This window comes from Cinclus cinclus, chromosome 10, assembly GCF_963662255.1.
Source record: "Cinclus cinclus chromosome 10, bCinCin1.1, whole genome shotgun sequence".
Classification (NCBI taxonomy): domain Eukaryota; kingdom Metazoa; phylum Chordata; class Aves; order Passeriformes; family Cinclidae; genus Cinclus; species Cinclus cinclus.
Window position 1 is genome coordinate 15,419,774 of NC_085055.1, and position 27,587 is coordinate 15,447,360.

At 38.5% G+C, this 27,587-nt stretch overlaps 1 protein-coding gene across 6 annotated transcripts in view; it reads left to right on the forward strand.

Annotated features, from left to right (window-relative positions):
• Positions 1-486: 486 nt before the first annotated feature.
• TRIP12 (thyroid hormone receptor interactor 12) overlaps positions 487-27,587 on the forward strand; it is a 70,995-nt gene continuing 43,894 nt past the window's right edge. For 4 of the 6 annotated variants that reach the window (XM_062499629.1, XM_062499632.1, XM_062499631.1 and 1 more), the window contains exons 1-3: positions 491-547; positions 18,512-18,658; positions 26,953-27,078. In XM_062499629.1, the coding sequence (XP_062355613.1) occupies positions 18,561-18,658; positions 26,953-27,078 (224 nt within the window). In that variant the 5' untranslated portion in view covers positions 491-547; positions 18,512-18,560. Of the gene's footprint in view, positions 548-18,511; positions 18,659-26,952; positions 27,079-27,587 lie in introns of those variants that run through there. The other 2 variants (XM_062499634.1, XM_062499633.1) reach the window with 2 other exon arrangements.

Here is a 27,587-nt window from a genome sequence, read left to right on the forward strand (position 1 = left end):
ACTGTGTTTTAAATTAAAAGCTGTTCCTCTTCAGCTAAGAAATGGTTTCTTTGTTAGACTCACAGATTTGCAATATTGTTTTCCTTCACCAAAATGATATCAGGCTATTTGGAAAGTAAGCTCAGTAAGATGGCAAATCAAAACCAGATAGCAGGTGATGGTGCTGACTGATGTAACAGCAGAGTTCAAGTAGTATTTTGACTTTCTCTGTTCTGTAACCCTTTCTGAAACATCAATTGAATTGAAGGTTAACAACTCAATTACAAAATTTCTCTGTTGCACTTTCATAGGACTCCTGTGATTTAGGCTGCTAGTTCTACATGGAGCTCTTTCCACAAATGGAATAACTGGTTTGGTTTTTGGAACATATTAACTTTGGCAAGTTTCCTCCCTCTGCCCTCTGCTCCCCCACTGCCTGTCTCCCCCCCCCCCCCCCCCCCATGTGGTAGATATCAAACATGAACATATGGGCACGGAGTGACACAGCAGTAGAAGGATCAAGCTGGATAAACAACCTCTGCACAGACTAACCCTATCCAAAAGTGTGGTACTGGTTTGTGGTTTTTTATTTTTAAATCTTAGAGCTTGCTGCTTACTGCAATAACTTGCTTTGTGGAGGGCTGTCTTCTGCCTCTCCTCCTCTTTCCCAGGAGAAGGTGTGGGGACAAGTTCTCTCTTCAGTCATAACAGAGCTTCAGTGGTAGGTACCATGGGACAAGAAGGACAGGAAAAGCTTTGTAAATTGTAGATAAGTGTTGGCTTCTTTGCAGTGTCTTCTCTGACTTCCTGCACCTTCTGAGAAAGAGAATGGCTGTTATAGTAGCAAGAATGGTGTTGTGGTTACCTCCTTAGCCAAAAGATCCAAAAGAGGGACTAGTTTTTTGTAGAAACTGAGGCTTTAAAGAGATTTTTGTACCTGGGCAGCATGAGCATCTCCCCTCTCTGGTGGGCATAGTAGGACAACAGAGTGTGTTAGTTGTCTGTAAGGACAATGAAGACTCTAGAGGACTAGGCTTAGTAAGAAACTTCATACTTGACTTTTTAATTCTTCAGTCCTCTTGGGATAGTTTTTCAAAATTTAGGATCATCTAATTTCCAGCCTGAAAGTTTCTCTTAGTTGTTTGCCTGCTAACTGTATCAATACTATCCTTTCTTGATTTTCTTCTGTTCATGTTTTACTCTTAGCACTTACTGAAGGTATTTACAACCTTGTTGCCAGGCTAAATAATCCAGATTTTTAGTTAACTTCTTTAAGATCACCCTTCTAATTTTCAGCTGGAATTCATATCTCTTGACCAAGGCCCACTGTGATGGGATAGAATATTCCAGATAAACACTGTACAAAAGCACTGAGAATTCTCAGTTTTCTAATGGTGTATACACCTAAGCATTGGATCCTCTTCCACTCCTCCTCTCCTATTCCCTTCCAGCATCACTCTGGGAGGAACTGGAACATACAGGCTCTAATGCTTAGGTCAACTGACAGGGTTTGGCTTACAGTAGTGCTTTTGGTGTTCAGTACTGAAGTACAGCATCTCCATATTGAGTGGTAATATTGTACTTCACAGCACTGAAAGTGTCTCTTTAGAATAACTTACTGTTCCATATTTTGACATATCCTTATTATTTTGGGCAAGGGACAGAGGAGAGAAAAGGGACTTGATAGTTTTGGAAAAAGGGGGGTTTTGAGGAAACAACTGTGTGTTTAGATAACCATATTATCTGTGTAGTTATTTGGAAATTAGCAAGGGTGTAATAATAATAAAGCTTTCATCTTAGTTTGTAGTTTTCTTTTACAGGTAATAGTCTTCCATTATTACAAACACTTTCTGTTAAACTTAAGCAGTGATGCAATCTGTTTGGATGGTTCTTAACAGCAATTTAAATAGTTGGGTTTAACAAAACAAAATAATGAATGACCTCTCTTCTGTGAGCCAGGAAATAGTAACAAGTGTTCAGAGTTTCTGTCAAAAACCAAAATCATCTGCTTCTGGAATCTGTTGATGTCCTGTCATTACTGAAATAAGATTTCAAGATTTAATATCATTACAAGTTAAACATTATTGGCTGCCTTCAAGTGTTAAAAATGTTTAACATTTTTAACAGTTCCCCACAGCTTACAGACACTATTTTTCAGTTGTTTCTCAAAAACTTGAGCCTTTGACTGCACATTCAGAGTAGCTGTGAGTATTTTAAATCCAGCTATGTCTGAATGGTAGAACATTCTTACTCGAGTGTGCTTGCTGTTACACAGCTTTGAAGCCCGTGGGTGAAAGCTGTAGTCCTATCAAAGAGTACTTTCTTGCTAAACTTTGGAACTTTGCTTCAATGAGACTGTCTACATAATGTCATGGCGCTGCTGGCATAGGGAAGGAAGGTAGGCTGTCCTGTGAAAAGTACTTGAAAAAACAGAATTTGTTTCTCAGGAAAGGAGAAGGCCCATTCCTGGAAATACAGTCAGCACTGAGAGAATCTCTTTAAACAGTAATTCTTTTAAAGCAAAGAGACAGTACTTCCTTATTGTACTTTTTGTACTGCTTTAGGTTGGAGGACTTTAAATGCCTGATTTTTGTGTAAAATACCTAGTTGCCAGCTTAAGGAGGAGAAAAAGTGCAAGAGTATGTACAAGTGTTCAGTTTTCTTACCACTGATTCTAGCTGTGTTGTCATAAATGTTACAGCTGTACTAGGAAAGGTACTTGCTCCTGTGGGAATCTGTGTGCTTCTGTCCCTTTAGGGAAGGCATTCTAAAGATGTTAACGTGCCATACCTAAGCTTTGAAAAACTGAGTCAAGGAATTCAAGAACCCAGAGTTTTGTGCCTATGGATTCAGGTATGCTGCTCAGAGTCAGAGTGTGACAAGTAGAGGAGATGCAAGCTACTGTATTTCCTCAAATTTTCATCTAGCTATAAGACATAGCTGAGTTGAGGCTTGTGAACCCCTACCCTTGCTTTGTGTATATGCTCTATCTGGTTAAAAAGCCTACTTCAGAAGGGTTTGGGCTTTCTGTTGACAACATCAGATGCAGGATGTGACTAGTGCAAGCCCAGACCTGTGGCAGCAAGAAGCAGCAGCTCAACCTATGGCAGAATTTAGTGATTTAAATGTCTAAGTTTAGCTTCGATGCATCCAAAAGCAAGGTAGTTTATTACTACTCAGTAGTATTCCAGGTTATGACAACAAACTAGAATTGTATTTATTCTTGGGGTGTGTTTGCTCTATTGTTGGGAAGGTTGGTGGCTCAGCTTTGAAGTGGGACTAATATTTGAAAATACAAATTTGTGACTGGCTGTCATTTAAACAGTTCCATTCTTTGTACTTGAATAGACTGGAGTAGTGTTTGTGATGGGAGAGTGGGGAAGAAACTGATACAATTTTAAGTTGCTTCATCAGAATTTGAAAAGTTTAACTTGTGTCTGTTGGTGATAGATCAAAGTGTCAGGTTCTGAACTGTCTGTGTCAACTTGTACAGATGCAATCTGTGTTTTTGACCAACTCCCTAAATTTCATGTGCTGAATTTTAGCATGAAAATGGTCTGCACTGGCATAATAGTGAAGCTAATGATTGTACTCTATCCCCATACCCTCTGAGGTGTGTGGAGCTTGGGATAAATATGTGAAGTAGTTGGAAACTACCTTCTGTGTAGTACACAGACTTCCATGTAGGTTTGGATTAGAGCAACTAACTTGCCTTCCTGTTTTATCTAGGTGACCATACTCACTAGGATATATCGCAAGAAATGTAGTTGGGAATTCTAGCTTCTGTCAGTGGAGGCTTGGTATTCTCTGGGAGATAGAGTTCAGCTGAGCAACTGCATAGTGCAGACTCATGGCTCTGATGCCCTCAAGGCTGGCCTGTTTGTTTACCCTCCTTATTCTGTGCTGTAACTTCAGTAGTGAGTTACATATTGTATGATAAGTGTAAGGCAGTGTCATCACCAGGAAGCTTAGAATTAATGGAGTTACAAAAAAAACCCCAAAAAAACAGATAGGTGTTTAGCTCAGAATGTTTGTCATACTTGAATATGTACAGAATGTTTATGCTGTCAATTAAAAAAGTATCCATTATAAAACATAGGCTGTGATGCTACATTTGAAGTGTTTTTCTTGAAAATGAAAAAGTATTTCTGAAACTCCTAGGCTCTTATCATGCAACTGTTTAATATAATAAATACTACCATGTTGGTAATATGCTAATGGCATATTCCGCCCTTGATATAAGAAAAAAACAACTCTAGACTTCTGTTTTGAAAATTCAATGTTAGATGCTTTATCTCTTCCACTTTCTAGCAAAAGAGACATTTAATAGGAAATAGTTTCAGTTGGTTTTTCACAGGTAATTGCATGTTTGGAAAGTCGTGTTTTCATCAGCTTTCAATTCTGTGGAAGAAGTTTGGGTTGGACAGATCAGGCTGTTTTCAAATAGCAGTTCATGATGTCTCTGACCCAAAACTGGTCTGTCAGGGGAGCCTTTAAATTCAAAGTAAACATACAGATAAATTTTGAAAAGCATAAAATAAAAATCCAAAGTCAGTGCAATTAATTTGGCATCTTTGGTAGCTAGTGGGGGTTGAGTGCTTTCCTAGCACCTCATCCCAGTAGTTGATGGGAGAAAAGCTGTATTTTCAAGACTTGATGTGGGGAAATGGAGGTGTAAAGATACTGGGATTACTAGAAGGCATTTTTTGCTCATTAATCATATGTGGGATGGGGATGTGCATGCTCCCAGCTGAGTGTCTTTTGTTTTCAAAGCAGGTGAAGAGTAAGAGAGGCTGCAGCCTTTAGGAGATAATGTACATTTTACCTTTGATATGTAGGATACTGTGCAGAGGGGAGGGAAGAAACTTGGCTCACTTCTGGGCCTTTTCTATTTTCTGCCTTTCTTTACGAGCCTGTCTACTTCATATTCTTCATCTTTTCCTGAAGCCACTCTATTCTTTTTTTTTTTTTTTTTTTACTGAAGTGTTGTAAAGAATTATTTTATCATGCACCATGATGAAGCTGCCCTCTCCAGTTAAGTACCTTTTTGTTTGTCTTTCTTACTAGTGCATTTTATTAAATGGCTTATAATAGGATGAGAGTAAAGAGGATGATGAGGAGTAGTTCTGGAGTGTCTTATGGATATTTAAAGAAAAAACCCAAGCCATGAAAACAAACTAGAAGGACAAATCTTGCATGGGAGTTAACTCCAATTCAGTGTCATATTAGCAGTATGGGGTTATTTTCATGTTTGCAAAAATGTATTTTAGGAGTGTAGCAAGATGGATGCATTACTTTGCTTCAAGGTATTATATAATTGATGTATACACAAAACATTTAAACACTGTCTTCCTTTCCTCTCTTCCTCACTGTATTCTTTTTCAGTCCTAGAGAAGGCCAAAAGTAATGTGTTGTTTTGGGGGGCAGTAGGTTGTAGGTTTGCTCATAAAGCATAGTTAATCATTAGTGTTGGATGAAAGGTCGCCAGTATAGGAGACAGCTCTGAGTATTCTGATTGGGTCTCAGAGCAAATTGCAAGAGCAAAGGCTTATCAAACCAGCTATTGTAATATCTACTCCTTAAATAATCATTTTGATCAAGCTCTACAAAACTTACAGCTCTGCTTGTTCTTTTATGAGTGTCTCAGGGTGGTGAAGAGATTGTGTTCTTCTGATGTTGTTCTGTGTTCATCAGAGAGCAGCAGTTTAGCTGGAAGGTAACAAAAAGCCATGAACAGACTTTGGCAGTACCTACTGGAACATTTTGTTGGCAGAAAGTGAGGAGCCTTTCTTCCAGCTCCAAAGTGATTGACTATTGACAAGAAATTCAGACTTTGACAAACCTGGCCATGCTGGGGCCCCAGGAAAAATGCCTCATTAGTGTTAACTTGTTAGTCTTGTGAGCTATAACATATGGGCATAGTTACAGTTCTTGTTCAAGGAAAGTGTGTGGGTAGCCTGGGAAAAATGTGGTAAAAATCATTGGTGAGGTAAAGCAGAAAAAGTGGCACTTGCACATACGAGAAGGAAGAGAGGAATTTGTATTAGACTTTGTGTATATTCAGTGATGTTTAAGCTTGTCTAGCTTAAAACTAAGGCTTAATCTGGCATCCTGCTTAATAGCACTTCAAAGAGCTCTAATATTTAGTTTTGTTCAAGTTCAGCATGTACAATGCCATGTTCCCACAACATTCCCTTGTTTTATTTATGGAGCACTGAGAAGGTGTAGAAGTGGAGTAGACACTTGTCAAAAAAAGTGTGCCATAAAGTTGTTTAATTCCTTCATAAAAGCTCTGGCTTCTGACAGCTTCTTCCATGTCTGTAAAAGTTTGAACCTTCCTTAAATGCAATTGTGGAAGATAATATTGTGTGTTGTTCTATCTATATAACATGAAAGAATAGCTCTGAACACTGTAAAGTCATGATTTTACAATTCATAGAATCAGTTTAAAGTCAGCTTAATCCTTAGTGTTTAACAGGTGTTTCTTGGGTTGTAACTTCATTTTTGCTGAGCTTTACACAGAAATTTGTCTGTTAATACAGATATCTGGTAGGCAGTTTGGTTCATGATTTCATACAAGGTAAATGTCTTTAATTACGCCTGTGTCAGTAATTTGGTATGTGTATTGGAGCTTGCTCCTAATTACATCACTCTAAGATATAATGTAAATGTATTAATTTTTCTGAGGACAAGAAATGTGTCTGTGGAATATAATTGCAAGATGCTGCTGGCTTGAGCATTGCCCAGTTTCGAAAACTTCAATGTGTTTTAATCCCCTTGTTTGTTGTTACAGTGTTCTTGTGATAGCAAAAGATCCATATGCAGATCCAGTGCTGAGGAAGCCGGAAACTTAACCTGTTTTAATTGGATTTCTTCCTCAATGACTGCAATTAAACCATTTCCCAGATTGTGTCATGTGGTGTAGGAGTCTTGCTATGCATTAGGCCTGTAACCTTTTCTGTGTAGCATTTGGATGAAGTCTCTGTTTAGAACAGCATAACCTGCTTGAGCCAGTGTGGGAAAGGAAGTGTCAACAGGCATTAGTCTGAATCAGTGCTAGACATCAGTGATGAGAAAAACAACACAAACTCCTGAATTCCTCCTGATTTGTCCCAAGCTTGTCTAAATTGCATTTTGAAGATGCAAAAATCTGAGGACCCATTCTAGGTGAGTAGAAAACAGATGAATACTTTCTATCTGGCCTTGGAAACACAAGTTATTTTTTGAAAATTTTGCTTTTTTTATCTTTGTAGTTTTTATCTTTAAGGCATGCTGCTATTAATGAACAATTTTGTAGACTAGTTTAGAGCTGGAGCTGAGTATTACCAGAATGAAGACCCAGTCTTCTGCTTCTTTACCTTGTTTTTATCATACCCTTAGACCTGTGGTCTTGAGTTCATCTGTGGCACTTTTCTAATGCACATCTACAAGTCAACTGGCTTTCGTGTTTCCTTTTCCAGCAGTAACTTCTGTGACATCTAGTCTCTGAATTTCTTCAGTCTAGTGGCTGATTAAAGTTCTTTGCTTTTAGTTTTTTTTTTTTTCCTTTACCCTTTTAGTTGTGTAGGAGATGGCAGAAATAGTCTTGTGTTAATTTAGACTTCAGGTGACCAAACCACGTTTTACCAGCCACTGAGCTCCATAGGTATCTCAGTAATTTAAGACAGCTTGGCAAAAGTTGATTAGGAATTTGGCAGCTCTCAGAAAACCTTCCATGCTGGGACCTGGGGCATGTATTGTCTAACAGGCTCTGCAGGTAGGACGTGGCTGTGCACCGTATCACTGTTTGTCTCGTGCTGTTGCACTTGGTTTTGCTTAAGGGCTGTGTGTGCCAGATGCAGGTGAATGGCAAACTGCAAATAAGGCACCATCTGGTCTATGGTATTAGAATAGGGAAGAGGCTTGGTGCTTGAGCAGTAGGTTCTACATTCAGATTCAGTGTTGTAAGAAAGTACAGCTATGCAGCTCAAAGGCAGCTGGCCATTAAGCATTGGTCAGGCAGACATAGAGTGGGTGATGATTTTGAGTACCACTTGGTTCACTTGCATGAAAGTACTGAAATAAGCTACTAAATGGAAATTTGTACAAATCACTCAGCTGATTTTTTTCCCCCTCCCCTCTGGTAATAAATGCCCCCTTTCCCAACTTTGCCACACCTCTTTTACTTGGTCTTAGCTTGACCACCTGCTTCTGGCTTGCCTTCTTTTCTGGCAGTATTGCTGATCTGTACTTCGTGAAGGATTCTGTTCTTTGGTTCATATTGTCTCACAGAAGATAAAGCTCTTCATTCAAATGAATTCCAGACAATGTGGTTTTGTTTGTTTTGGGTTTTAAAATCTTATTATACTGTTAGTGAAAGCTTTAACCACTGTTCAGATAGTGATTTTTGGCCCCTGCTAAACAAGAGTTTCTAGAGAATCTGAAAATGAAGATCAGGTAAGATTTTACTTCTATTGCTTATGATGTTTAGTTAAAAGTCTGCAAGAAAGAAGAGTTTACATCAGTTCACTTTATGTACATGCAGTGTGGTTTTGGTCAGAATTTGGCTGTTGGAGAAAGTGTTCTTTTCTGTTGGAGAGAGCTGATTTTGTTTGATTTTTAAAAAGGAAAATAACTATTATTTTCGTTGTTATTACAAGTTGAAACTATACTTCTATAAACACCTCGTAGCAGAATTGCATCCTGAGGCTCTCATAGTGTTGACTTTGTCAGTAAATAACAGTAGTTTTAAAGGTCCTGTAGACGTGAAGTCAAACTTTTGCTGTAGGACTGATTTGGCAGAAAAATTTTGCTCTGAGACACAAGTGTACAGAAGATGAAACTTTGAATGTATTTATTCCTCCCTTTTCCTTTGTTTCCCATTGCTGTGCTAAAGGGGAAAAAGATCTGTCAACAAAGATGGACACCTGGTTTGTTATTTTGCAGCAAACATTTGCTGTGTTTGTGTGTGCCTGTTCTCTGTGTGTTCTAACAAATCTTTGTTACTGACGTGGCTTAAATACCTCTGGGTTGCTGCTTAAGCTGAGCTGTTGCTGGCTGGCTTGCAGCTATCCAGATCAGACTATTCTTTTCCTTGATAGAGATTCACTCAGGAGTTTCTTAGTTCTTAAGATTTTGATAGTCTCTTTTTCTCTGTAGTAAAAAACTTAACTGCTGCAAAGTTGACTGAATTATGCAACAGAATTTAACATTTAGCTGGTTAAAAAGCCACAGTAATATAGATCACTGAATTTAGACTGAGAAACTACAGGTGCTGTAAACACGAAAATATTTTGTTGAAGCTGTGAGTCCTGGCTCTCTGCCACAGTGAGAGCATTCCCTTCCTTTTGTTAATTAATTCAAGTCAAACCATGTACTAGAGAAAAACTTGTCACTGAACTAGTTAGGACATGTTATGAACAGTGACATGGAGAGGTATCAAATTTGGTTTATTTGGAGAAGAACAACTTCAATATTTTTTTTTAACAAGGGCAAATTCTTTGAGTAAAGTAGTGAGTAAATGTTCTAGGAGATTATTTTTATAGTTAACTCTTTAGTACTTGTGCACTCAAAATCAACAGGAATAGTTGCTGTTGACAGCACTTTCAATACATAATGTAAAACTACAGAGAAGCAAGAAAAAAAGAAAGAAATGCTTTCTGTTTTTCCCTGTTTCTCCTTTGGATGAGGATCAAGGATCTGACTGACGTGTGTGTTGTTTTGGGAACCAAAGTGCAGTGCAAAGAGTGACACAAGTTGTAATATTTCAGTCCTTGATGAACGTAAGAGATAGAAAGCAGTGATGTGGCAGAACTGTAGAGGGATGCCCTCAAGAGACTATTATATTTGTTTCATGCAGCTTCCTTAATTTTTTTCCTCAGACCGCAGTTTGTTTTTCTGGAGGAAAAAAAAGGACTTTCGGAGTAGAGGCTTTTACTGTTGTGATGTTAGGTAACCCTCTCAACCACCTTGAAAGATTGCAGTTAAGATTTAGACCTGGTTTTGATTTCTCAGTGCACAAATGCAGTGATTTTTTTTCTCTTTTTTTCTTTTTTTTTTCTTCAGTAATGAAATTAAGCTCTTAATTCTTGTGTACCACGAACTGGGAACACCAGTTGTACAATCAGACCTGATACACCTTAACTTGCCCTTGTATCCTGTACAGGTTTTATTTTTCCTTTGTTCCTTTAAACTGTTCAGATGACTGGGAATGTTCTGCTGTCTTAACTTCTGCAGGTGCTTAATTAAGTCTTTTTAGCTAACTTATGGCCCTCCCCTCCATCCATAGGTTTCTCTTGGTTCTTGTTAATTTTGAGTATTTGTATTGCCCCATTTGCTGTTCCAATTTGACTTTTCCAAAGCCCAGAAGGACTTACTGAGGTTCACACTGTGGCATAAAGGCCAACCTATTGTTTTATTTCTAAAGGAATGATGGTTGTCAGTTCTCTCTAATTTAATGGAAGAAATTTTTGTTTATTCAAGGTCCCTGAAGAAGTCTTTAGTTTTCTTTTCTGTACCAGGTTCAATGGAAGGACTGTGCAGTCTTAGACTTCAGATTCAATTATAAAACAGTACTTGACTTCTCATATATTCCTGTCCTCAGAAGGACAGAAGTCAGTAGGTGAATGTGCTTTGCTTGCTTGGGGTCATGGCATGGATGACCTTTTGGATCACATAATCCTGAGAGCTTGGGCATTCCTCTAGCAAGTAGTGCTGTGCGTCTTTTCAGAGGTGTTCTCAGTGTTCTTATCACCTGTGGGAACTTCTAAATCTTCTGGTTGCAGATAATGAGTATTTAAACTGCTAGCTAGCAGTAGGAGATCACAAATGTAGACTTTTTTGCTCTTCTCTCTTCCTCTTTCATATGAAGACTTTCTCTTCCCAGTTGTCTCTGTCATTAGACAGAGACATATATACATAAATGCAGTCTGAAAACTTAGCTAATGGTTGCATCCTTTCAGGCTCTTAGCTGCTCATTTTGCTTTTCTCCCAAGGTGGCATTCAGCACTGCTGCTCTCTTGGCTAGAGGGCTAGGCAAGGGCTGAGCTCTTGAAAGCCTGGGAAAGGGAACACTTACTTCGTGATGTAGCAAGGCCCAGAGTTTGCCTTAATTTTCTGATGGCTGTTTATTGTAAAGTCAGTGGAACAGGAAGTAACTTCTGTTCCTTGACCGATTTATTTACTTTTTTCTTTATGCTGAAGTCATTCCAGTGATTAAATTAAAAAGAGCTCTTCCACTCTAAATGAATCCAGGAAGAATTATTTTGCTGAAGTTTCTCTTTTTTGTTGGCAACTTGGAAAATTATTCTCTGGCTAAAAGCTTACGTATTGTCTGAAGTTACTCAGTGTAAAAATGGGCATATGAGCTGGTCCTAATCTGTAATATCTTCAGAGACTGGACTCCTTTGAAGTTTGTATCTTATGTGCCCATTTTTCTTATTTCTTCCTTTTAGTCCAGGTTACTGGATTGTGCTTTAGAGGAACCAAAGGGGAGGGAGGTCTTTCTGAGCTTTGTGTGAATGAAATGAGGAACTGGGCCATAGTTGGCTCTTTTTTTCAGAGCAGTTGTCCTCGTAAGGGATAGGGGAGTGTCTTGGGGTATGTGTACCTCTTGCATGGATTTGAGATCTCAGGTTACTTGAACTGATAGTTATGGCATGCATTTTTAAAGTTTCTGATATTCTGGTAGTGTGTTCTTTGCATGCTTTTATGTATGGCAATGCTTTGATCCCTTAATTTACCTTTTTTTTTTTTTTTTTTTTTTTTTTTTTTTTTTTTTCCCCTTTTCCCTTTGTTCAGGGTAACTCTTGTGATTCACCTCCTGCTCAGGACTCAGTGTATTTTGTCAACATGTTTAGCAGTTGTCACCTCTCAGAATGAGAGCTGTGTAGTGTAATTTAAGATCCTACTTTCAGCAGATGGTTGGACCATATAATCTCAAGAGATTGTTTCTAGCCAAGGCTTTATTTTAATAATTCTGATTTAACTCTTGTACGTAGTTGAACTCTGCATCAAGAAGACATCTGGTCTGAAGAGGAGTTTGCCTCCGAATGCTGTTAAACTCTGCTTGTCTTCCCATTGATACCTTATTAATGTCTTCAAAGAGAAGTGACAAAAGTGATGCAGCTATATAAATCTGTAGAAAATCTATGCCAGAGTTGTAGAAATCTATTTCCTTGCAACTGTACATGCTTGTTTCCAGAAGAAACTTCCTTGATACCCACGTGTCTGTCTTTTTGGCAGTGAGGTAATGTTACATCATTAGAAGGCTGTAGAGTCTTGTTTATCCTGGAGATTTACATATGTGTACTAAATTTGCTGTAGTTTGGGTGTCTGTGCATGCAGTTCTGTGTGTATAGTTCTCTAGTTCTCCTCTAGCATTGGAGAAGAAAAATGCAAAAAGAATACGGTGCAGCCTAATACGCGATTCAATATGATTTCGTGTGTTTTTTGTATCAAATGAAGTTATTCTGATAAAAGTCACTATGTGAGTTCTACGTCATTAGATGCAGTGCAGCAGGAAAGCCTCTGTGCTCTGGCATCTTTCAGTCATGAAGACAGCTTATGGCTATTCATGGGGATAAGGCAAAAATGGGAGCAGGTAGGGAAATTAAGTGTTAGCTTGGTCTTCCTATGGTGAAAGAAGAAAAGTTTGTCATTTTATTGAGGCTCAGTGGTTTCATGCAGCTGTGTAACTCGGGATTTGCATAAATGCAGATGAAATGCATGTACCTTAGTGTGCCTTACAGCACCTTGCAGCTCATGAGAGAATGTATTTTCCCCTTGTTTGTGTATAGACATTTACTTTTAGGAAGAAGGGAGGGATGATGAGAATTTAGGACACGTGGCAGAAAATTTTTCTAGGAAATATTCAGTATGATATTGTATCCACTCCCTGAAATTCTTCCATGAGCCACATCTACAAGCAGAAGGGACAAGAGGCTGCTAAACTGAAAATACAGACTTCAGCCTTCCTCAGTCTTTAAAATCTGTCAAAGGTGAGGCCCTCAGTGGAAAAAGAATGACAATGAGTGGATAACTCTTGAATTTGGAGGGTATAGAGAGGGAGAATATTGTGTCAAAACTAGCTGCAGAAGGCTGAGTTTAAAGCAACTCCCTGGACTAAAAAGTCAATTTAAGTCAGCTATTGAAGTAGAAGTAGTAATTGAGTACTTAAAAATGCTTGCTTGTAAGGCAAGTAAAGAGGTGTGTATGTCTGCAGGTAAATGAGGAGAACCTTGTAAACAGTGAGCAAAAATGAGTTGCAGCTGATCTCAGTTGAAAATGATGTAAATCTGAAACAATTCAGCAGTTACTAAACTGTAGGCAGTAATTTCTTCAGTTTAGTCACAATTGAAGTCTGAGATGTGTTCTATGCTTATATATTTTAGTGTTGTTTCTGTCTTAAATGACAAGATTTATCACAGAAACAGCTGATCAAGTAAATTAATGTCTACATTGAAGTAAAGGAATGCAAATCTGAAGTCTTAGGCTTAGTATTTTCTGATATGTATGCTGAACTCTGGGTTCTGGCTGGCAAGATGTGCACCTTGCAGGAGGAGAATGTTCTGAACTTGCAAGATGTATAAACATCCTTCTGTCTTTTCCTTCTTCCCCGCCTCCTTTTGTCTAATACTGAATTCAGGGCAGTAAGTCTGTACAGTTTTGAGGAGCTGGATTGCTGCAGCAACATTAAATAAGGCACCAGGTTTTTTGGGCTAAGCTGTGAGAGAGGAAGGGTGCTGGCCAGTGTACTTAGCTCAGTTTCAAGCAGGTAACAGGTATTATAATGGAGCATTATAGGCAAAGTTGCTAAGCATATCCTGAATATTCAGGAGAGTGCAAGAGTCTGAAAAAAAAAACACAAACCCTTTTGCATTACCAAGATTCGTGCAAAGAACTTAAATCCCCAAACCAAACTACCAGCCAAAACAACAGAACAAATCCAAACAGAACAAGCACCCCAAACAAGTTTCAGAGCTCGTGCAAGTGAACTAAGTAGGCCCTTGTGGAAGAGTTCAGTTCATTTTTTTACAGGTATTGTTATTAATTTGCCTTGTTACCCTGTTAGTTACCCTAGAGCATGGTGGAGTTGTTCAGTTTACTCATTGTTTTTCTCTCAGTAGCTTATGTCAGTGTAGCTACATTAGTTCATTCTGTCCTTCATGGAGTCATTTGGATGCTGAGCAAAGGCTGATGCAGGCTTGTTGTGTAGTTCTGTTTTTCCAGTTTGCTTCAAGAACAGGGAAGCATGTTAGTTGTTTCCTGTTGGCTTTTCCACAAGAAGAAAGGTCAAGGCTTCACTGCAAGGTGCCAGGTAGATTTTGTCTTGTGTTCCTGTAGAACCTCTCCAAGCAATATGCTGACCATACATTAGCTATAGTGTTTGCAGTGGGTATGTCTACAGAAATGAATTCTAGTTGCTTTCCTGTACAGTAACAAAGATGGTTCTTAATAGTAATCAGAGTGTTTGCTAAAACTCAGAAATACTATGCAGCATAATAACTGCTAGATAGCAGTGTTGTTACATGGCTTCAGAAGATACGTTGTGGGTTTATATGAAAAGCTGGCTTTTGGAATTCATCCTCATTTTAAAGAGTCTGCTTACAATGAGAGCCTCTGCAGGTCCATGCTTTGGCATCATCATAGCTAGGAATAAGGAGTTATAAAACATTAACTAAAAAGGCTTGTGTGCAGATAACTTCATGCTAGAACGAGACCTGAGCTTAAGGTTTCCTGAATAGTATTGTCTTTTGTGGAAGTATGGAGGTCTGATGGATGGTTATAGCTTTCTGTTATTGTGGGTGTGAGGAAGTAGCAGTATAGTTGAGGAAACAGTCTTAAAATCTGGCAGGAGTGCACTGGCACATTCAGCTGGTCTCTACTGAGTTGCACTTTTCTTTTGAGTGTAGGTGTCTGATAATGGGAAAGAAGCCGAGTGCTTGGAGTGAGCTCAGAGGGACGAGTCTGAATGAGAACAGTTGAGATTTAGGAACCTCTGGGCTCTTCTCTTGTTTTAGTATGTGGAAGGTGCAGTTGTGCAAATATCTCTTCATTACTGTACTGGACTAACTGGGCACATGGTATTGTGTGGCTTGCAGTGAGACTTAAGTTGGTGTTTCAGTGAAAGGCCATAGCTGAATAATGAAGCTGCATTATATTTAAAAGCAAACTGGGAGTCATATGGCAACAAGTACACAATAAGAATTGCAGTTAAGTCAAGAGGTATCAATATAGAAGATAACTGGGCATCATCTTGACTTGACAGATGCCTTACAGGATAAAGCAGTTGTCATTTCATTCTTCTACACAGCTGAAAATACAGTGTGTATGACAACATGTGCTGCATAATTTCTAAGCACAGACTACTTCAAGTGCCTATAGCTGACCCTGTCTCGTGGTTGAATCCTGGCCAGCAATCAAGCATCAGGCATCTGCTTGCTCACTCCCCCACCAGTGGGATTGGAAAAGGAATTGGAAGGGTAAAAACTGGAAAACATGTGGGTTGAGATAAAGACAGTTTAATAGGAAAAGCAGAAGCCACGCATATGAACAAAACAGAATTAACTGCTTCCCATGGTTGGGCAGGTGTTCAGCCTTCCCCAGGAGAGACAAACACCATCTCTCTAAATGTCCTTCCCTTCCTCCCCCTTTGCACTTGTATGATGAAGTCATATGGTCTGAAATACCTCTTTGGTCAGTTTGGGTCAGCTCTCCTCGCTGGTTCTTGTCCCAGCCTCCCATGCACCTCAAGTCTTCTCACCAGCATGACTAACAGTACCAAAAGCAGAGAAGTCCTTGGCTCTGTCTAAGCACTTTTCACCAATAACAAACATCTGTATTATCAATGCTGTGTTCAACAGTAATCCAAAGCACAGCCTTGTACCAGCCACTTTGAGTAAATTCATGTCTGTCAGATACAAAACCAATACACCCAGGCACATCAGTGTTAAAGTTTCCCTAGTGAAGGCCAGGATTGCCTGTGAGATGTTTTCTTCAGCTGGCTCTGGTGGTGGTGTGTGGAGAAGCCCATGTTCAGGCCCTAGGTGGGAAAGTGCATGGCTAAAGTGCGTAGCAGAGGGCTAAGTGAGCACTACTCCTTGCAGAATGAAACCTGCTAGAATGCATATTTTAATCAGTAGCTCTGTGGCAACCATTTTGTAGTATGACTGAAAGTTTGACATTAGTGAAGTTTCAGTGCCAGCTGACCTTTGTGCAGGAGGGGACTTACTCCTTCCTTTTAGAAAATGCACAAAATGCTTCATTTCTGATGGTAGAGTTGTTTTTTTTTTTTTATTTTTATCCCCCCCCCCCCCCCCCATTTCGTGTTTGAATGCAAGGAAATGGAGAATGCACAACATTTGACAGTGCCCATGACTGGCTTCAGCTGGATGCTCTGTTAGTGCTGAGCCCTTGCTCAGCTTTCAACCTGGTTAATGCTATGCTTTATTTTTTGCATTGCTATTTTGAAGAGAATGCTACAACTTATGATCTCAACTTGACTGATCTGGCTACACCAGCAAGCCCAAATGATTTCCAGCAGTTGCAAGCTTTTTCTGTTTCATTGTAAATCTTTTTGTGCTCTAAAGTGTAAGAAGTTGTAGATTGATGGTGTTGCATATTACTGAAAAGCTTTAAAACTTTGTTAGTGGGAATACTGTCTTTGATTAAGGAGTTAGAATAAGAAGAAACAATTGTGAAGAGGGAAAGTTCACCTTTTGAGTAACAGTGTTCATTGCTTTCTCAGCTTAGTCATCAGGACCTCAATCTAAGAGTTTCATCAAACAACTGTACTTCGTGGCATTGTGTATTTTGTGCTTTATTTAGATTCTTTCAAGTTCCTAAGCATAAGGTAAAAAATTGTACCTTCATTCATTTTGGTTAGGGTTAAGTGATTTGTTAATTAAGTCCACTTTCTGTGTTTGCAGTTTGCTGCTATGCTGGACCTCATAGTAGAAAGAACATGAAAAACTTTCAAAAGATGCTTTTGACTACTGTGATGTGTGGATTAGGATGGAGAGCAATTCTTCTGCCTAACTTGTATTCTTATTCAATTCTTGGAAATACTTAAAGTATTTCTGGCATGCCAAGTGTGACCCTTCAATATTAGGTTTTATTATTCTAGTGTAATAAGACTCAATGTGAGCTAGCAGAAGCCTGATCAATAATTTCCTGTGCTGTGCAGGCGTATGGATGATATATATGTTCCTTTTAGTATCATGTGTGAGGTAATGGTTTGCATAATACGAGTTTATGTGCCTACTTTCTTATGGCCTGCAGTAAAATGGCATCATTTAGGATTCTTTGTGTCCCCCCTTCCCCTCCTGTCACCCTTGTTCACTTCTATAGACCCTTTTCAGAAGAATAGACAATTATGTTCAGCTATTCACTGTTTTTACTGACAGTGCCAGATCTTGAAAATTATTTCATTGGAGATACTTGAATTTGAATCTGAAGCTGCAGTGTTTTAAACTTTTTCGTGATAGACTTCTTGGTAACTGTGCCTTGGATATAATAGGTACCAAATCAGCATATCGACTGAGTTCTTAAACTTGGGTTATTTCCTTCTTACAGCTTTTTTTTTCACCTGCAAATACCTTTTTTACCAGTTTCCACAGAATTAGAAACAGTAAAACTGGATTTGCTGGTTGTGGTCCTGTTGCTATGCTCTACATGGAAATACCAATTTAGCACAGGATACAGAAGTCACCTCTCTTCACTGAGGAATTAACCAAGGCTTGTTCTTGACATGTCTGTCTCTGAGGACTGTGGCTGGGTGTTATGGTAGTCTTCTATAAATAACTACCAAAATAGTATCTGTAGACCTCTAACAGTCACAAAGCAATACCAAAAGTAGTACTACAAAGCCATCATAGATTATTAAAAAAAGATAATTGTATGCACTCATTAATCCTTCTATCTCAAATACCTTTTCCCTTTAATTTAGCTCTCATGAGCAGAATTTGCTGATTATAAAGCTAGATCTTTTTTCCTGAATGGCTATATGTCTTGCTTTGTGCAAATGAAAGTTGCATAAATCAGACTAGAGAAAGAAGCTGTTTGGAAAGCACTGTAGTTATGTTGTGAATACTGCTGTTTATTCCTGAAAGGGGCTTTGTAATCTCCTACAATGAAAATTAAAATACTTGAATATTGCTATCAAGCTCTAATTTTTTTTTTACGTGTATAAACACAGATTCTCCTAAATTGCATTTGTCCTCTCTCCTTATAATTAGAGAAGCCTGCTACAAAAGAAGTGTGTCATCACAAAATCATAGAGGAGTTTGTAGTTTGCATTGGAACGGCTCTTTAAAAGTCATTTAGTTCAGTGCATCATCTGCATGCTATATATACCAAAACCTGGTTGCTCTGTATTAATATTGTAAATGTTCTTGAGAAGAACCTTGTCCATGTGTCTTTTAACTAAAAATTGTTTGAGAGTTTTGTCTTCAGTTTTTGTTTAGACGATAGCATTTTAGATTTGCCTCTGGAGGTGTGGCGGTGAGTCTTCGTGCCATATATCTTATGGCTCTTCCTCTCTCTTGTCTTTCAGTGAATGATAGTGTCTAGAAAGGGTATGTCCCTTCAGGAGAGAGGTGCCAATGTCCAACCGGCCTAATAACAATCCAGGGGGGTCACTGCGACGTTCACAGAGGAACACTGCCGGGGCCCAGCCACAAGACGACGCAGTAGGAGGAAGGTATGACTGCTGTCTGTGAGTGTTCAAATGTGTAGCAGTGACATGGATGTTATTTAGAGAATGTTTTTCACCCTGCAATCCAAGCGTTGAAACTTGCATATCTTTTTGCCCCGAAATGCTACCTGTACTGTTGCTGCATGGGGTAAACCTGTGGATAACTCACTAGCATGCATGCTCAGCTGGAATACCAATAGCAGAGCTGTAGGGGGAGAAAGCTGTTTTCCGTAAATCACAGGTAGTAACAAATTCTTTCCCTCTCTTTCTTCCTTGATATTAAAAATATGGGAGGGGGATGGCAGGGTGAGTCTGTTACTGGGAATCTGGAAAAATGTGTTCCTCTCGGAGAAGACAGAATAACTGGTACTCTGTTACCTTTGTACTGCATATAAATCCTGTGCAGCTGTTGAATAATTCAACAAAAAAAAGGTTTGCCATAATTTAATATGCCTGATATAGCGGGCAAGTGGACCAGATTGTATTTGCTCTGTGATTGCCTCTGCAGTGCAGAACAATGAAGATCCTTAAAACTTTTCTGTGGATGTCTGTATTGTTACTGCCATGAATGAAGCCTGTATGGATATAAGTATTTCTTTAAATTTCTTAAAAGATCAGTCTAATGGAGAAAGGTTATAGTGTAATGGTGGGCAAATCTGTCTACAGTCTACTCCCTCAGATACATTACTGGTGCAGTTGTTGAATATGTGTACCTTGGGCTTGAATTTTTTTTTTGCGATGAGTATTAAAATATTACAGGTCAGTTGCACAATAGTTTTTTACTATGAAGAAACTAATGAAGATGAGGTGTGCTAGTGTAAGTAGTAGTAGACTTATTAGTGTCAAGTCTAACTGAGAACAAGTGGAACTACTGTTGAATGGGTGAAGAATGCCAACTTCTAAGGAGCTTTGAGGAGAATTAATTCAATCTGAAAAATGCAGCTTCACTTCCTTTAAACTAGTCTACAAGTGGAAGAACAGATGATAAACACAAGGCTTCTCCCCTCAGTGTGGCATAAGGAAAGGGAAGTTGCTGCCTTATGTAGCTGGTTATTTTGTAAGCTAGAATTGGTTTTAGAGAATAGCTGTTTTAACAGAGGCATAGTGAGCCCTTCATTCCCTTCTGTGCATTCTGTGGTACCTCTGCATCTCAGTGGATATTTAAATTAGGTACTGTGCTACCAACTCTTTCCTTTTACGCTGAACTTCACCTGGGGTGAATAAAGTTCTTCTAGAATAAAGAATTGGAGGCATGTTCTTTAGAGATGAGATGGGGGATTCTTCTTCACTGTTAGTTCAAATTTTACAGCAGAATTCCAGGGAGAAGCTCCACAGTGAGTGAGTCAGACAAACTGAAGAATTTTGAGGGCAGCAGTGTTTACTTTTAAGAAAGTCTCTCATCTGTTGTTTTTGGGGTATTGTGATCTCTTATGTTGTCATACAGTGATTGAAGATTCACTTGTCTGAAATGACTGGACTTCTACCCCTCACCAGATCTATGCCAGACTTCCATGAATAAGAGTGTATTTCGCTCTTAAACTTAGACCTTTATCAGAACCAGAGCTCCTTGTTAAAGTAAAGAGGATGGAAGAAGCTTACAGTCTTACTTGAATCTGGGTCTCTTTAGAACTGGACATCCCCTGCCTTTGCATTTTAAGCAAGCATTTTGAGCTGCCAAAGCCTGTAAAAAGGCCTGGTTAAAGCATGATGGTTAATATAAAATTTAAAAGTAATTTGTCTTTTAGTGTCCTCAGTATTTCCTTTCAAGTAAATTTCTGGGCAAAAATGGCTATTGTACAAGGACCAATGTAAGGTAGATCTGTCAGGTCCTTTAAAAATTTGTAGATGACATGGAAAGAGACAGGCTCTCTGGTAGGTTTTTAGCTAGTGCCTGTCTTTGGGCACAAACCTGACAGAACTCACCCTTCCATGTATCTAGTATGCAGTGGTATATAGTATGTTTCAGTTCTGCTGCTGTGCAGTATACAGGAGGGTCTGGAGTTCACAGCTCGATGTGTCTTGTTATGCCTTGCTGCACTCCAGTGATAAGCCTGCTTTGGCTGCTATGTTAAAAAAAAAAACAAACCAAACACAACAAACCCCCAAACAAATACTGAGCAAAAAACAACACACCTTTTCTTAATGTTAAGGTTTTTTTGGGGATGCCTGAGACAATTTATTTTCAGTCTTTCTTGCATTTGTCGTAAAATCAAACTCTCTAGTTTCAGCTGTAAAATCACTTAGAATAAACAAACTGTGGAAAGACTAGTTTCAATAGTATGTTCTTAATTGTGCAAATAATTGAATTTTGGATATATCTGTTAGTATTTCAGTTGTGACTTGGAACGTTCTTTTGAAGCCAGTCATCCTCACCTGCTGTGTTTTGGCTAAAGTGTAATGGTGTTGGAGCACTTGAACTGGAATCTTTTTGGATGAAACTGAACTGAAAGTTGTGCTCTCTGAGAGCAGTTTGTGTATGCTGGTCACTCGTGGTTGTAATCCGGTATGCTTTGAAGTAGAAATCATTGAAATGCAGAGATGGTGGACACTGATCCTTAATGGCAACTGTCTTGCTTTATAGATTTTCATCTGTTGATCCCTACTACTTATTGATGCTGTTGTACAGACAGTGTGAGATTTTATTCAGCCACTTTATTAGATCCACATATTTCTTACCCTTCCCCAGTAAACAACAAACCAATACACAAAGATTTAAAAACTCCCAACACCCCCCCCTTTCCAATAAAAAAGAGGGAATTAGACAGTAATGTGACTCTGTGTAGAGGGTTGTTGCTTCATGCCTAAAATTAGCCACAAAGTTTGTAAGCAGATTTAAGGGCCACACCTTCTGAAGTGTTGGAGGTTACTTCACTTTGGTCATAGATATGCAATCATAACCCTTCGAGCAAGGACAGGTTTCGATACTGTCTGAACTTGTGTACTTGATTGCATTTCTGCTTTGTATAAATAGCTTTCTTAGTGTTGGAAATGCAGCAGCTTTTTTCTTAAAGCTTTTTTGTGGCTGAGGTGTGCATTTTCAAAATACAAATTAAGCGACGAAAGCTTGGAGAGTTTCTGCAGTTTGTCACTCATAATTTCAGACTTGGATTTGAAGGCCAGTAATCCAAGGTAAGCGTGTGGTATGGCCAGATGGCCTTGTAATAGCCTTAGAATTGCCTCGATCTCTTTCATGCTCTGGCTGGGTGAGTGAATGCAAGAGACTTCAGTTGATAAAGGTGTTGAGAGAGGAGAATGATAGGAGAATGCCAAGCTGAAGTGCTGATGTTTGTCTTTCTATAATCTTGGACACTTCTACATCTTAAAGATCTTTTGCTGTAAGCCGGCCAGTTTAACTTCCTGAGCTGCAGGAGGTTCACTTGTATGAAGACCTTGGAAATTCTAAACCTCTCTGGTCTGTTCTAAATGCAGAATCTCCCTGCTGTTACGTTTGAGTATTGACAGACTGGCTTAACCTGGAAGCAACAATGCAAACTCATTTTCCTCTAGACTGGGCTTGTTTGATGTCCCTGTAACATCAATACTTGAGTCACTGTGAGCAGGAGATGCCTGATAGGAGCTTTGAGAGTTTGATTTTGAGGTGCGTTGTTTAAAGGTACAAACAATGATACTAGGCTCAAGGAAGTGTAGAAAGACATATGTATTTATTTGCAGTTTATGCTGCACCAGTCGTGGGCTTTTCTCTAAGAGAAGAAAGGGGTCTGTATTTGAAGAGGTGTGTGAACTGGTGTATGATTGCAAGCAAATGTATGCATGTAAGCAAATTGGCCTTGGTGAACTTGGACTAATGTGATTCTTCACTTTCTTGTCAGTAGTGGTGTTACAATAACTGTGCTTTGGATGAATTTCAGCTCTTGTGGGTATTACAGTTCTTAGTGGTTTTACTACCATTTTGAAAAGTATTTAGCATTTACCTCCAAATTTAGAATTACTGTTGGTAGCTTTGTAATGGTACAGCATGAGCCCTGTCTGAAGCATCTCTTGGAGCACTCTCCACTGAAGAGTGACTCTTGGCAGGTGTTTAAGGAAGCAATAATGATGCTAAAGTTTCCCTTTGCAGCAGTAGACTGAAGCAGATGTGTTAATGAAGCTTTCTTTTCATAGTGAGGAGGGGGTGGAAGGTACTTACTGCCATTTTCTTAACTGTATTAACACACATTGTTACCGAGTGTGTATTGAGGAATTGTGCCCTCCTGGCTTAGTTCCCAGTGATGCCATAGGATTTACTTTGAATGGGAGCAGTTGGGAAGTGGTATTGTGAGGCACACAATAAGATCTTTTCTGGACACGGAGCAGTTGATTGTTCCTTTCAGCTGTGAGCAGTGTTTCACTGTGTTGGTATAGAGTAATAGAAGTGGTCCCATGTACTAGAACTTTTTTTACCAGTGCTGCAAAATTACTGTTTTTCTATTAGTGGCATTAAATGACAGTGGTGTTTATCTTTTTGCATGTTGTTAGTCTTAAGGCATCTTTAGGAATAGCATTTAAGTAGCATATCACTTTGACATAAATGACTGCTATACTGTTGTTTTAGATGAAAGTAGGATACTTAATAAGCAATTTTTAAGGTTTTGGAATAAAGTATATACATGTTCATGTGTATTTGGAATTGAAAGCTAAATGATAAATGAGATCCTTGTTGACTGTGTGTAGGACTTTGATACAAGCAGAAAGAGTGCTTTTGTCAGTTATATTGCTTTTGTTCTAAACAGGATTTCTTTTTTGACCAGCCTTGGTGATATGTGAACTGGTAAAAACTTAAGAGACCTGTGAAAACCTAAATATAATGATTGAGTTGGTGGGGAAGACATTTGGAGTATTTGAGGAGAGAAAGTATGTGTTTTTCCAAGGGTTTTTTCATCTGTACTATTCTTTTTAATCTCATTTTTGACAGAAGTAAAGGAATATTTTTGCAGACTTTGTTTGGAAGCATTTAATAGCTCACACTCAGCTGCTGAGGAACATGACTTAGATTAAACACTTTGTTTATTAACTAACTTCAAAAGGTATGTTTAGGGTTTTTTTTAATATGCACAGAGTAACTCTGAGAACAGGTTCTAGGTGGTTCTTTATTATGGTTTTGCTCAGGGCTGGCATTTTCCACCATATTGTTTATATAACACAGCCAGCTAAATGGTTGGCTTGTCAACTTGTGTGTGTGTTATTCTAAACTTGAATGTCTGCTTGTGAGTTAAAATGTGTATCAGCAGTCACCTTTGCCCAGCTGAATGAAGCCTTGGAGTTGTTTGTGAAACTGTCTTTAAGTCTTGGAGGGAAGGAAAGCAAAATCCCCCTACAAAACACAACTTGAAGGTGCAGCAGGAGCTCAGTCTTTCTGGAGCTGTCCCTGAGAGTAGAAATGGATGAACACAAGCTCATCGTTAGCTCATCATTTTTAGTCATTAGTGGGGAACTTTAGTCTCTCAAAACACTTGCTGCTGGAATGGTGATTCTTAATGAATGACACTGTAATGGAAAGACTGAAGAACTTGTAATGGTAAGTTACAAGTGAAAAGCCTTGGATTACAGACAAAAGTACATGTAGCTTACAACCTTAAAATCAGCCTTCACCTGTGCATGTATCTTTTATAGCACTCTATTGCTCTGCAAACATTGTTCATTCTGAGCTTTGCAGACTATTCTAACTACCTTTGTGTGTGAGTTAATTTTAAGGAGACCTTAAGTAAACTCATAACTTAAATATAATTTTGGACAATGATACTTGTTGGTATATGCTTCAAGTTTTTACCTTAATCCTGTAATCAAATTCTCAGTGTTCTTGTATAAACCTGAGAGGAGAGTTCTTGTCATGTTCCTATTGACTGACATGCTACTGCATGCACAGTTGCTATTGTGTTGTGGACCTTCTCTTTGCATTATATGCAAGGTGAGTGATTAAACTCAGAGTGAGAAGTGAGAGCACAGTTGTTGTTTTAAAATAAAATTTCTCTTAAAATTCTCCTCAGTTGTGAGTCCCCGTTTGTGCTGTTTCTAGAGTAACCTTTCTGCTCAGAAGGCTGTTTGTACTGATAGCTTAATGGATAAAGCAAAACAAATACTAATACTTTGCATGTATTCATGATCCCTAGGATATGGCTGTAGCTTTAATAGTCCACACAAATTGGACATTGGTGTGAAAGTGTATTTGTAAAACTTTTAAGAACTGGATTTAAGTGTGAAGGGGGAGGAGCCAGAAACAAGTGGAAACTCTTCAGTGCATGTTTTGCATCTATTGCTTTAGTAGTATTTTAGCTGAAAAGTTCTTCAATTATTGTGCTTTGTGAATATCTAAAGCAAAACAAAAATCTTTACAGGGAAATAACCTTTTAAAATATACTTCAGAATAAATGAACCCTGATTGGTTTAGCTTACATAAAACTTGAGATTCCTGCCAAGTATAAATTATGTAATAATGTCTGTTACTCCCATAATAAAAACATTTCATGGGGAAAATTAAATTTCACGCCTTAATATTTTGTTGGGAAAAGGAAAATCCAAACACTCAAGATTAGGTGAAACATTCCCAAGTTTACCTTGATGGAGCTTGCTATTGTGACCTTAAGATCTGACTTATTTCACTTGCTTTTGATAGCAAACAGTATTTCTTAGAGTATGATAAATAAAAATTAATTACTGGAGTATGGAGAAGGCACTCTTCATTTAATCTTTTCAGACTGTCACGCTCCTAGTTGGGGCACAGCAAGTGTTGAATATGTACTGTCTATGTGCATTCATCTGAGTAAGTGCTTAAATGAGAATAATTCAGAAGAAAGCAGAAAGAGGAAAGTTATCAAGTAAAGTCATATTACTGAAGGTTTACTGTTTTGACTCTAGGCAAATTAGCATTTGGTTATCATCTGGATAGTTAGACTTGGTACTTGTTTTCTACTGAGATTCAAGTATGTGTTGAAATCCTGAAGAGGATGGGGAAGCTTTCTGGTACTATACTTAGCTCTGCCTTTACTACTAGACTTCTGACATTTCATTGGAAGAAGCTGTTTTTTAAAGCTTATGGAGCTCTTACCACTTCCACTTAGTCTGTTGGCCTAAACTTTGTGATATCTGAGTCATGGGTTGAAGCAGGACACTTAAATGGAAAGTCCATATCCCTCCCCATCCTCCATGGATGTTTGCAGAGCTCAAATTGAAAGCTGTCTAGGCCTGGGTTAAAAGCATATGACCATGTAATCAGCAGTTCTTCAACTTTGAAACATTGCTTCTTTCACCATTAATACTAGACTAGTTTGAGGTTTTGCAAAGGTTACTGGTTCTTGGGGCTTCTGTATAGGTAGGATATGTGCAGCAGTTTTCCTGGTGCCAGCTGAGTCCAAAGTGCATTTTATCCAGGCAAGTGAGATGTCTCTTGCCTTAGCAATTATTTATACTGTCCTGTTTTAAATGCTGATGAGCACTCTCTTCTGAGTCTTGCAGATGGTAATTCTGAGTGTGTTTCAAAGTAAATGTGGAATATATGATGTAACTTAAGTCTTAATACTATACACCATGGATAAAATTTGTCTTTGTCCTTCAGTCACAGCTCATACAAAAAACAATTTTTTTATGCAGCTGAAAACTGCTTAGAAGACCTCTTACAGCTTATCTATGTGAAACTCATTCCTGTCTCTGGCATCACAAGTTTCCTGTCTCATTTGACTGCCTTCATTGGTGGTGTGCATTTCTTCATTTCTCTTACTTCAGCTGTTACCAAACTGCTCTCAATCCTTTGAACTGGTAGATCTTGCAGCCAGAAAATAACTGGTATGGTTGAGCTTTCCTACCAAGTGGAACTGGCTGCATTCCCATTCTGGGCACTTGAGATTTTTTAAACTGAAGAGCGAAGATGTAAATAATCATAACTGTATGAAGTCCTAATGCCTGGAATCTGGAGGTAGATGAGTATGTATCCATTTTTGAGAAGAGATCTTTGACAGATGCTCTAGTCTTGTGCTTTACTGTGCTAGCTTAATGCTTAAGTGAATAATTCAGTAATCTTGCACACCAGAAAGATCTGTACTTACCTGCAAAACTCAAATGTAAGATGTTTTATTCATTTAAAATGACTAAATAATTGTGTGCTTTGCCAAACAGTTACACTGGTAGTGATTTGTAACTGCATCAGGTGGTTCTTTTGAAATGCTGCTTTAATATTAGGAGCTGATATGGGAAAACTTGTAGCTGTACATTACTATGTGTAAATGCTCCAAAAATAAACAATATTCCTACAGGTCTGTATCTGTATCTTGAAATCCTGATAGCTTTCTGTTTTGACTTTCTACTGACAGGTCACATTTAGGGCAGGCAAAACATAAGGCACATAGCCCTCCTGAGAGTAGAAAATCTATTTCAAAGACACCCAAAGTGCAGTCTAATACTACTTCTGAGCAGTCCAAGGGACACTTTTCTAAAAGGTAATTGTGCTTCATATTCATGTGTTAACCAGTGTTATCTGCACTTCAAACATTTGTATAATTATTGAGTTATACAGAGTTCTAATAAAATGTCCGACTAATGGATATTTAACTAATCTAGGTATTGCATTCACTGGATATATTTCAGTGTTTCCAATTCTTTGTTTTTTCTTTTTCTAATTCACCAACTAAGAGCATTCCATCAGTGGTGGGGAGGAAATGATTTCTGCATAACTAGTCCTGGAATACTTGCAAGGTCTTTGTCCCCTTCATCTGCTTCATGTTGGGGGAAGATTGTCCAAGGAGTTTAGAGCAATGTCCAATATGAATTGAAATGTGCAATAATCTAAAATAGGCCTATGTTCAGGATAATCATCTTGATACTGCTTTTCTGCTCATTGTATGCTTCTGCTATATATACACTGGAACAGTTTTCTGTCACATAGAAGGGAATTTTGCCATTTTCATATGTGTTTCACTACATCAATTTAAAGATTGATGAGAAACTA